We start from the raw sequence: 11,017 nt of genomic DNA, 5'->3' as shown, positions 1-11,017 counted from the left end.
TATGTAGGTCAGAAAATGACACAAAATACGTTATAAATTAATAACTATATACATAAATCATTAATTAAATGCTTAAATTAATTAGTTTTGGCCACTTTTTTCCATTTACTTGTGCGTTTAGTTTCACATTTCTGTTTTTATTCTGTTTATTTATATAACAGAATTATGGAATATACCAAATTACAATTTTCCATAACCAAAATGATTTTATTTTGCATTTATTTAGGCATTTAAATATTTATTTCTGTGTTTATTTCTTTCTTTCTTTGTTTTCCTATGTGGCTCTGATGACATCACAAAAAACACCCAATCAGTGAGCTTCCTTTGTGGTCCATGTGACCTCATGTTTTCATCTCTTGGTCTGCGGCAGCAACATTAACATGAAAAACAAACACAAATCCTACGATGTTGTTTGGATGAGATGCTGAGTGGTTGCTAAGGTGTTACTTGGGTGTTTCTAGGTGGTCACTGTGCGGTTGCCGTGACGACCCAGGCAGATTTAGACCTGACGTGGCCCTGTTTTACAGACTGTAAACTTTACTGTAAACCACAGTCTCTTCTATAAACGTCTCTGTAGCAGAGAATAAGCTCATAAATGATAAATATTAGTGCAGACTAAAACCTTTACATTACTTTACTCTCATATATCCTCAATTAGTCGATTATATTCCATCATAAACAGCGTTGTCCCTGTCTCTGTCCCTCCCTGTGTGTCGTCCCTGCAGACACCGAGGTGTGTGGGTTCGGTTGGCAGAAGTTCCAGTCTCACTGCTACAGATACTTCACGCACCGGCGGACGTGGGACGCTGCGGAGCGGGAGTGTCGTCTCCACGGCGCTCACCTGGCCAGCATCCTGTCGCAGGAGGAGCAGCTGTACGTCAACCGTAAGTTCAACAGTTTCTTTATTATTATTCATCACAAAACTGCTTCAGAGATCTTCAGCAGTAGGAGACAGGCTTCCTACGCAAGGATGGAATTTGATTTTATACATCTCCAAGTCTGGAAAAGTATGGAGAATGGAAACTATTGTATGGAAATATATTTATCTTAATAATTATCTTGGTTTGGTCTTATCTTAAAGGGACAACGAGGAGTTTTGGAAAAGATAAGTGTTTCCACACTACATTTATGAGCCTCCGCACCGTGAAATTCTTTGACTCATGTTTACATTCATCAAGAATTAAAGTCAGAGGTTGGAAGACGATCACATACCGTCGTAGTTCCCACCATAAACGGAGATTCGGCGGCGTTATTCTCATGACTCGCCACGAAACCGAAAGTAAAGAAACGCTGGTCGGCTCGCCCAGCATTTCCACCACCACTAATAATAACAAAATAACCATAGAGACAAAACCATAGATTTATCTAAAATGGACCATTAACAAGTGGTAACGTAGATTCATCCACATTAATATGAGACTTTTTTATAACCAAATAGAAACTCCTCGTTGTCCCTTTTTAAGTTATTTGGGTTCATTATTTTGTATGCGCTATTGTACCCAGCTACAATCTCCTGGAAATGATTTGGTTGCATAATGGCATACCCATTCAGAATAATGGAAACAAATGATAAATTGCATGCTTTTTTCTATATTATGCACATCTATTTACTTAAATATCACAAATTATTGGAATTTTTTACCGAGAAGTCTGGAAAAAGTATGGAATTTGGAAATTTCTAATGTGTAGGAACCCTGAGTAGATGTGTCTGCAGCAACAAGCTACTGATGCTGGGCCGTATCCATGGAGACGTGACGCAAAACTTTCATAAAACATGACAAATTTTTCATTTTTCATTTTCAAAACTGGAAAAGATAAGAACATGTTGATGCTCAACACTGTCGCCACCGTTTCTCCAGGTTGTGACGACATTTTACCAGTTAAATGACTAAAGCAGCAGAGTCTGAATTATGATCAAACCTTTGGTCCAAACTCTCCAACGTGAACTTCTGTTGTAGTTTAGATAGTGGCTCAGTGTTTATCAGTGAGTCACGGAGCTGAAGGACACGTTTTCCATTTGCATCATGAAGCTACTTTGGTGCATTTACATGAATATTCAGCTGTAAAGTGGATTCTCTCTCTGTGTGTCTCATTGATAAACTGATGAACTGGTCGACCGGTCGGTGCTCTGCAGGGGTCTCATTTATAACCGTTGCGTACGCACAAAACGGGGCTGAAAGTGGCGTACGTGACTTTCCACGCCAAGGTTGTGATCTATAAAAAACTAACTTGACGGGAGAATGTGCGCAACCCTAAGCAAACTCTGAGCCATGCTTACGCATGGTTTGGAGGAAAAGGGGAATTGGCGACACAGACGGTGTGGTGGTGAACTGAAGTCAGACTCAGGAAATGATGATTGAGAAGAACGATTATGTTTTTATTATCGGCCGTCACACATTTAATTTCAACCCGTATGCCTTAGATCCATGTTGCCACGGTGATTTAATTCAACAGTGCCCTTATTTTGCATCGGACTGCTGTTTCAGAAACATCTTCTTAGAATCTAACTTAAAATTTAAAATCAAAATTCCTTCTCTATATTTAATCACCACCGTCTCTCCGTCATATTGTCCACTCCCAGAGCGCAGGAGGAGGAGAGGACGCCGCGGCTGCATGGGATAAATACATGGTGTAAATAACTATATGTTCCTATGATACTGTGAACATATGATCGAGAGTCAATTAAATCTCAAACCCTGGGGGGGAAAAAAAAAATCCAGTAATCGTTCGCACAATTGTTACATTCTGTTTTCTTGTTATCAAGATAAGTGTCATGTTTGATCATTCCTCAGAATGTAACTGATTCCGCTAATGATTCAAAGTTGTATCGATCAGTCTAATTACTGTAAATATACAGCGGTGAGCCCCGTGCGTAATGCTGCACCACGGCACCGCTGGAGGAGAAAGGAGGGAGAGGGAGACCATGATGAATGGTTAATAACTAATACATTTCAGATTAGAACTGTTGTCATTGTTGTAACCATGTGCCGAACCGGGTCCAGCACGTGAGAGGCAGCGCAACAAAACAACACCGCGTGGCTCTGAGCCGCTGACGCCGTTAACAGCTGCAGCAACACGTCACGTTGTCACTTTCACACCTGCAGCTGATTCACAACACCGACAGAACAAGAGCACGTCAGGCTCATTGACATGCAGATCACATTCATGTGGTGGTTTGCATTGACCATCTAGGGTTAAAACAGGGCGTGTACAGGGAGGGACGTGAAGCGGATTCAGCTGCGCACACTTGTAGGAACTCTGTGATTTATAAAGGGAAGTTTGCTTGCAGGTGTGCGTACGCAGGGTTTTATAAGTCTGAATATTTACTGGCGCACGCAAAACTTGGCTTTTGGGCGTACGTACACTTTTAGTAACAATCCCACGCACAGTTTTATAAATGAGACCCCTGGTCTGTGCACTCTGAGGAAACATCAACTGAAACACATCTGTCCTGTAATCCATTGATGAGTGTTTGAGAGATGAAAGACGTAATAAAACTCTGTTAGTTTCCACAGGAAGACGATGTTGTCGACTGCGTTTGAGCAACACACACATACACATTCATATTCACATCACTAACTCTGTGTGTGTGTGTGTGTGTGTGTGTGTGTGTGTGTGTGTGTGTGTGTGTGTGTGTGTGTGTGTGTGTGTGTGTGTGTGTGTGTGTGTGTGTGTGTGTGTGTGTGTGTGTGTGTGTGTGTGTGTGTGTGTGTGTTGTGTGTGTGTAGGTCTGGGCAGCGATTACCAGTGGATCGGCCTGAACGACAAGATGTTTGAGAGAGACTTCAGGTGGACGGACGGACGGCCCATGGTGAGTTATAACCAGCTGTGGATGAAACAAAAGTCTCTGTTTGAATCTGTTCATGGATCAGAATTAATTAATTAAATCTGGTTCCTATCCCCCAGAGGATGAACCTTAAAGGGATAGTTCAACATTTTGGCAAATTGGCCCATTGCTATAATCCCTATAGTCTTAGCAGTAGGTTCAGAAAGGACGAAGGGAAAGAAGAAAGGAAGGACAATGGGGAAAGATGGGAGGAAAGAAGGAAGGGAAAAGGGAAGGAAACATACAGTATATGGAGGGAGGGAACAGATTGGGTCAAAAAGGAAGTAAGAAGTAAGGGAAGGAAGGAAGGGAAAATGGATTGTGGAAAGAAGGAAGGGAAAAAGGAGGGAAGGAAAGATGGAGGGATGTAACAGATCAGGTCAAGAAGTAAGGAAGAAGTAAGGACGAAGGGAACGAAGGAAGGATGGAAGGAAGAAAGGAAGGACAATGGGAAAGATGGGAGGAAAGAAGGAAGGGAAAAGGGAAGGAAAGATAGATGGAGGGAGGGAACAGATTGGGTCAAAAAGGAAGGAAGAAGTAAAGTTTAAGTTTATTGTTGTCATTGCATAAAAAACATATACAACGAAATTTCGTTCGGCTGTCTCCTATAGCAGCAAAGAGCTAAAAATCAATCAATAAATAAATAATTAAGTGTTTGCACAAATAAAGTGCAATGTGCCAGTGTCGGACGAAGGGAGGGAGGGAGGGGGAAAAGATTGTGGAAAGGAGGAAGGAAAGAAAGATGGAGGTAGGGAACAGATCAGGTCATGTCGTCTTCAGTTGTGATGACACACTGTCACACACACACTGTGAGGTGCTGAGCATGAGCAATTGTGCGAGCGCTCAGCTGTTGGGACATGTGAGCTGAATTATGCAGAGAAAGTGATGATGTGAGTCTGAAACCTGAAACCTGAGGAGGGAGAGATGTGTTATCATCCAGAACAGACACACCCAGACACAAACACAAACTGTGTGTGGACCGATCAGTACACAGCAGACTGGAGCTGCATGGAGAGAAAGAGTGTGTCTGTGTGTGTGTGTTTCATACAGATGTGTGTGCATTTGTTTGTGTGTGTGTGTTTGTTTTCTCATCGTCCTGTTTCCATACAAACTATAGAAACTTTATCGGTCCTCTGAGCCTCAGAGAGAGTTGATGTTTGTCTCAGCAGCGCAGCTCGGTGGCCACTCTGAGAATTACAACTCTGTCTCCGACGACCCCGTTCTGAGGCGTCAAGATGTTTTTTTGTTGTTGTTAAAAGGATAGTTCACCCAAAATTGAAATTTCACTCATTATCTATCTCCTCCCCCTCATGTGGACTAAGGGCTGGGAGAAGTTTCAGAGTCCTCCGTGGCTTCTCTGAGTTACAGGGGGTCTCGGTGTAGCAGTGCATGTCCATATGACGGTTGTAAATGGATACCAACTGTCTTCATAACAAAAAGACACACCAAAAAACATCCAAATACCTCCATGCTGCTCGTATGTAATGTCTGTCTTGTATTGTCCAAATTTGACGAACCGGGAAGAGGAGCTTCTGCTACAAAACAAGCTTGAAATATAGACTTATTTAATTTTTTTCGGGACTATTTCGCATTTCGGGGCTTCAATACAAGAGGGACATTACATACGAGCAGCATGGAGGTATTTGGATGTTTTTTGGTGTGTCTTTTTGTTACGAAGACAGTTGGTATCCATTTGCAACCGTTATATAGACATGCACTGCTACGCCGAGACCCCCTGTAACTCAGAGAAGCCACGGAGGACTCTGAAACTTCTCCCAGCCCTTAGTCGAAAATGAGGGGGAGGAGATAATGAGTGAAATTTCAATTTTGGGTGAACTATCCCTTTAATTGTTGACTGTTTACATCGAAAGCAGCAGTATCAGTAAACAAACCGTGTGTGTGTGTGTCGTGTCGTGTGTGTCCGCAGCAATACGACCACTGGAGGCCGAACCAGCCCGACAGCTTCTTCCAGTCGGGCGAGGACTGTGTGGTGATGATCTGGCACGAGGGCGGACAGTGGAACGACGTTCCCTGCAACTACCACCTGACCTTCACCTGCAAGAAGGGCACAGGTACACACACACACACACAGAGAGAGACACACACACACACACACACACACACACACACAGAGAGAGACACACACACACACACACACACACACACACACACACAGAGAGAGACACACTCCTGCACATCCAGGTTTTATCTTCCAATCAGTTCATTCTGGGATTTATTCATGAAAATTTATAGGAGGAGTCGTTAAAAAAAGCAGAATAGTCTAATTAAGAAGAAGGAAAGATGGGGGGAAAGAAGGGAGGAAGATAGAGAGAAAGAAGGAAATAAAGAGAGAGAGAGAGAGAAAAAAAGAAGGAAAGAGAGAGAAAGAAAGACAGAAAGAAAAAAGGAAAGAAAGAAAGAGAGAAAGAGAGAGAAAGAAAGAAAAAAGGAAAGAGAGAGAAAGAAAAAATGATAGAAAGAGAGAGAGAAAGAAGGAAAGAAAGAAAGAGAGAGAAAGAAAGAAAGAAAGAAAGAAAGAACTTTTCATCCAACTTTAATTAATTACACTTCCTTATTGCCCATAAAACCATCATTAATAATACTTTACCTCACAGCCAGAAAGAAAGAAAGAAAGAAAGAAAGAAAGAAAGAAAGAAAGAAAGAAAGAAAGAAAGAAAGAAAGAAAGAAAGAAAGAAAGAAAGAAAAAAGAAAGATTGTGGAGGGGAACAGATTGGGTCAAGAAAGGAAGAAGAAGGAAGGAAGGATCGGAAAAAGGTTTGATGGAAAGAAGGAGGGAGACAGGAAGGAAAGAAAGAAGACTGGAAAAGGAGAACAGATTGGTTCAGGGAAGGAAGAAGGAAAGACCAAGGGAAAGAAAGGAGAAAGGAAGTGAAAAGGATGGTGGAAAGAAGGAAGGAATTCAGAAATGGAGGAATAAAAGGAAAGAAGGGAGGATGGATGGAGGGAGGGACAGAAGGAAAGGAGGAAAGAAGGACCATCCAGGGGGAAAACAGGAGGGTTAATAACGTACTTTAATGTTTTATAGTGTGTTGCGTTCACTGACAGCTCTGTAACTCGCAGCGTTGCTCCACAAGTTTTATCTAAACTTGAACATCGATAAGATAAGATTCATTTTTATTGATCCTACAGTCACATAGAGTAAAAAAAACAGAAATAACAACAGAATAAAGTTGGAAAACAGCAAATCAATCAATAAATAATAATTATTATAAGTTTTATTATCAGTTAACTGTCGGATCAGCTGTAATAACTCTCTCACACTGTTACTCTGACGTGTTTTTGACTCTTCATCACTTCATGTTTTGTCTTCACAGTAACATGTTATTAACTCCTGATTTCCTCTGGGTTTTCATCATCAGCTGTTTGGAAACGGTCCAACAGTTCTCTGATGTCAGACTGTCCTTTAATGCATCTCCAAAAGAGAGCTTTCACAAAGAGTTTTTTTCTTTTTTTTCTTTTTTTATCATCTGCAAATGAACTTAATAAAAGAAAACAACCACTCATGGGTCACATGGGAGTTCACTCTGCTAATAAACTGCAGCAACATCTGGATCAGAGCTGTTAGTGTTTAAACGTCATGATGACAGTGAACGCACCACCGTGTCCTGTAGGTTTTTATAGAAGCTTTAAAACCTGAACGTCTCATCATCGCACCGCTCCGGTTTAAACTATAACTTAACTATAACTTAAATGCACAATAAATAGAAAAATCTGCCAGTGAAAGTAAGTTTTTTGTGCTTGTAATAAGGAAGAAAAACTTGCTCCACTATCAGATTTTTTCTACTTATTCCAAGTGAAAATCTGCTTGAAAGAAGTAAAAAGTGTCTAAAAACAAGCTACTTTTTAATGTGATGAGTCTTATTTTAAGTATAATGAGATTTGTTTTGACTAGAAATTACATTTTGACTAGAAATAAGACAAATATTCTTGCTAAGATACTTGAGTTTTTGCAGTGTAATGCTGCATTAGCATCAAAACAAAGAAGGCTAAATAAAACACGATAATACATACGTAGTCTAAGGAAGAAAAAAAAGGAAAAGTTAGGGGGAGGGGCCCACTTTAGTATTCTTTAAGGGGGCCCAGAATTCCTAGCAACGGCCCTGGTCCTTTGTTTATATATAATTTTTAATAGTTTTAAACACTTATCGAGATAAAACTTACTTTTATTCTTTGGCTTTTAACTCAGAATGAGAGTTGTGTGACCTCTGTTCTTGTTTGTGTTTTTATTCTCATTTTATTGTATTTTTAATCTGTCTGCTCTTTTATGGCTCTTACTTATTTATTTTTTATTTATTTATTTATTCCTTTTGATTCTTTTAAATTATTTTTTTTTTTCATGTCTCCAGTGTCATGCAGTCAGCCTCCCGTGGTGAAAGACGCGCGGGTGTTCGGAGCCATGAAGCCTCGGTACGAGATCAACTCTCTGCTGCGTTACCACTGCAAACAAGGCTTCATCCAGCGACACACCCCCACCATCCGTTGCCGCGCCAACGGCCAGTGGGACGCGCCCAGAGTCACCTGCATGAGCCGTGAGTGTCGACGAATAATACGAATAATCCGTACAGTAGAGCCGCAACAATTAATTGGAACAATAACCGATTATTAAAGAGATAGTTCAACATTTTGACCCAAATTGGCCCATTGCCATAATCCCTATAGTCACAGCAGTAGGTTTGTTACCTTTAATTGTCGGTGCAAGCTATTTTTAGAAAGGCGGAGCAGAGCCGTGAGCTGCTCAGAGCTACGCTACGGAGGCTCATTATGGGATTTCTTGGTTTCCCTCATCAAACTCATCAAATACACAATCCAACAACTCCACAACGCTCTGGTGGACAAGTTGTGAGCTGCACATTCACCACGCTATGAGATAATAACACAACGTTACCACACAGAGTTGTTTTAGAGGGAAATTCATGCAAAACCGCTGATGCACGTTGCCTTCAGGGACAGTTTTTCATCAACAGTCTCTGAATTTCCCTCTAAAACAACTCTGTGTGGTAACGTTGTGTTATTATCTCATAGCGTGGTGAATGTGCAGCTCACAACTTGTCCACCAGAGCGTTGTGGAGTTGTTGGATTGTGTATTTGATGAGTTTGATGAGGTGAAACCAAGAAATCCCATAATGAGCCTCCGTAGCGTAGCTCTGAGCAGCTCACGGCTCTGCTCCGCCGTTCTAAAAACAGCTTGCACCGACAATTAAAGGTAACAAACCTACTGCTATGACTATAGGGATTATGGCAATGGGCCAATTTGCCAAAATGTTGAACTATCCCTTTATTAACTATGAATATTTCTGGTTTCTTTGTTCCTTTATGACAATAAACTGAGTCTCTCTTTGGTTTGTGGACAAAACAAGACATTTGAGGACGTTGTCTGGATTAATTAATAGATAATGAAAATAATTGTGAGTTGCAGCCCGACCGTGCAGTGTTTTTTTTTTAACTCCTTCATCTTTTTCTTTCAGCAGCAACTTTCCACAAGTCGTATGCTTTCCGTCGCCGCGGCAACCAGAACGAGCAGCAGCAGCAGCAGCAGCAGAACCGACCCTACAACCATCACGTCCATCACACCAGGGGCCAGAAACCCTATCAGAACCAGAACCAGAACCAGAACCAGAACCAGGAGCAGCAGCAGCAGAGCTACAACGTCCTGCAGAGTCTGTGGAGCCCGTTCCAGACCCGAGTCCAGCAGATGTTCAGGGAGAAGAGGGAGACACCAGAGAACCAGGACCAGGACCAGAACCAGGACCAGGACTAGATCAGACACTGAACCGCTTTGTGGCGTTCTACTACACTGCAAAAACTGCAAAAAATCTTTCCAAGAATATTTGTCTTATTTCTTGTCAAAATGTCTCAATTTTAGTCAAAACTAATCTCTTTCCACTTAAAATAAGACCCATCACCTAAAAATTAACTTGTTTTTAGATCATTTTCACTTGTTTCAAACTAATTTTCTCTTGAAATAAGTAGAAAAATCTGCCAGTGAAAGCCAGTTTTTTGTGCTCGTAATTAGGAAGAAAAACTTGCTCCACTATCAGATGTTTCTACTTATTTCAAGTGAAAATGGACTTGAAAGAAATAAAAAACTGTCTTAAAAACAAGCTACTTTTTATTTGATGAGTCTTATTTTAAGTATAACGAGATTTGTTTTGACTAGAAATGACATTTTGACTATAAATAAGACAAATATTCTTGGTAAAATGTTGAGTTTTTGCAGTGTAACTCAGAGCAGCGGCTTCGACAGACGGACGGAGCGACGCACTGAACCGTCACCAGCTCACAAACAAACAGACAAACTGTCCGGGACCGGAGCTGTGTGGTCCGAGACGACTGTTGGTAACCCAGTGCCTTGTGTGTGTGTGTGTGCGTGCGTGTGCGTAGTGTGAGTGTGTGTGTGTGTGTGTGTGTGTGTTCAGTGTTTTTCATTTCATCATAAAACTTCAGCAAAGCAACAAACTGTCAGATCTACGACGTCACTGTGAGAAACTCTGAGGACTGATCCGACCTGCGGGGCGTCGCCACGGTTACGTACATGGCGTGATGGGCGTCACCACGGCAACACTGTGTCTTGTGTTTTCACTGCACCTTGCTCGTCGCTTTATATAATGCAATCTTAGCTTCCTACGGTGGCTCTGAAGGGTCAACTCAGTGTCAGCTCAGGAAACAACTTCATCCGTTTAACAAAAAACTGAAAATCCCAACAGGAAGTGTTTCTGGGGACGCAATAAAGTGACGGACCAATGATAATATTAGCCCAGTGTGTCATGGTAACAGTTCATGTGAGTTTGTTTGGTTCATTAGAGCGTCAATATCACATGTTATCGATCACATTGACTGTTAGCTTAGCATTAGCCTACAGTTGGAGCTGGGTCCGTCACTTTATTGTGTCCTTCAGAAACACTTCCTTTTGTGTCAAACTGATGAAGTTGTTTTCTGAATTTCAAGCACATTTTTTTGTCTTTGAGTGTTTTCCTAAGCGGCAGTGAGTTGACCCTTTAACCTTTTTTTGGCTCGTGACCCCATTTTGACATCACAAATTCCTGGCAAACCCGCGATCACGTGATATTTTTATATCCTGCATTTTATTTGAACTCGATTTATATTCGAGAAAGTGAAAGTATAGAATACAGTTATTTAAGATTGCGTGTGGTGTTTTAATCAGTAGTGTT

General features: G+C 41.3%; 1 protein-coding gene across 1 annotated transcript in view; it reads left to right on the top strand.

Moving 5' to 3' along the window:
* The window catches only part of vcanb (versican b), a 48,301-nt gene extending 37,284 nt beyond the window's left edge, over nucleotides 1-11,017 (top strand). Inside the window, exons 13-17 of the mRNA XM_085792606.1 lie at nucleotides 726-884; nucleotides 3,729-3,811; nucleotides 5,754-5,898; nucleotides 8,195-8,377; nucleotides 9,314-11,017. Coding sequence (XP_085648732.1) covers nucleotides 726-884; nucleotides 3,729-3,811; nucleotides 5,754-5,898; nucleotides 8,195-8,377; nucleotides 9,314-9,606 — 863 coding nt within the window. The 3' untranslated portion in view covers nucleotides 9,607-11,017. The remainder of the gene's footprint in view (nucleotides 1-725; nucleotides 885-3,728; nucleotides 3,812-5,753; nucleotides 5,899-8,194; nucleotides 8,378-9,313) is intronic.

Source organism: Trachurus japonicus, chromosome 12, assembly GCF_045865225.1.
Source record: "Trachurus japonicus isolate A0001 chromosome 12, Traja_1.0".
NCBI lineage: Eukaryota > Metazoa > Chordata > Actinopteri > Carangiformes > Carangidae > Trachurus > Trachurus japonicus.
The sequence above is the reverse complement of the archived record's forward strand: the minus strand, read 5'-3'. Positions and strand labels throughout refer to the sequence as shown.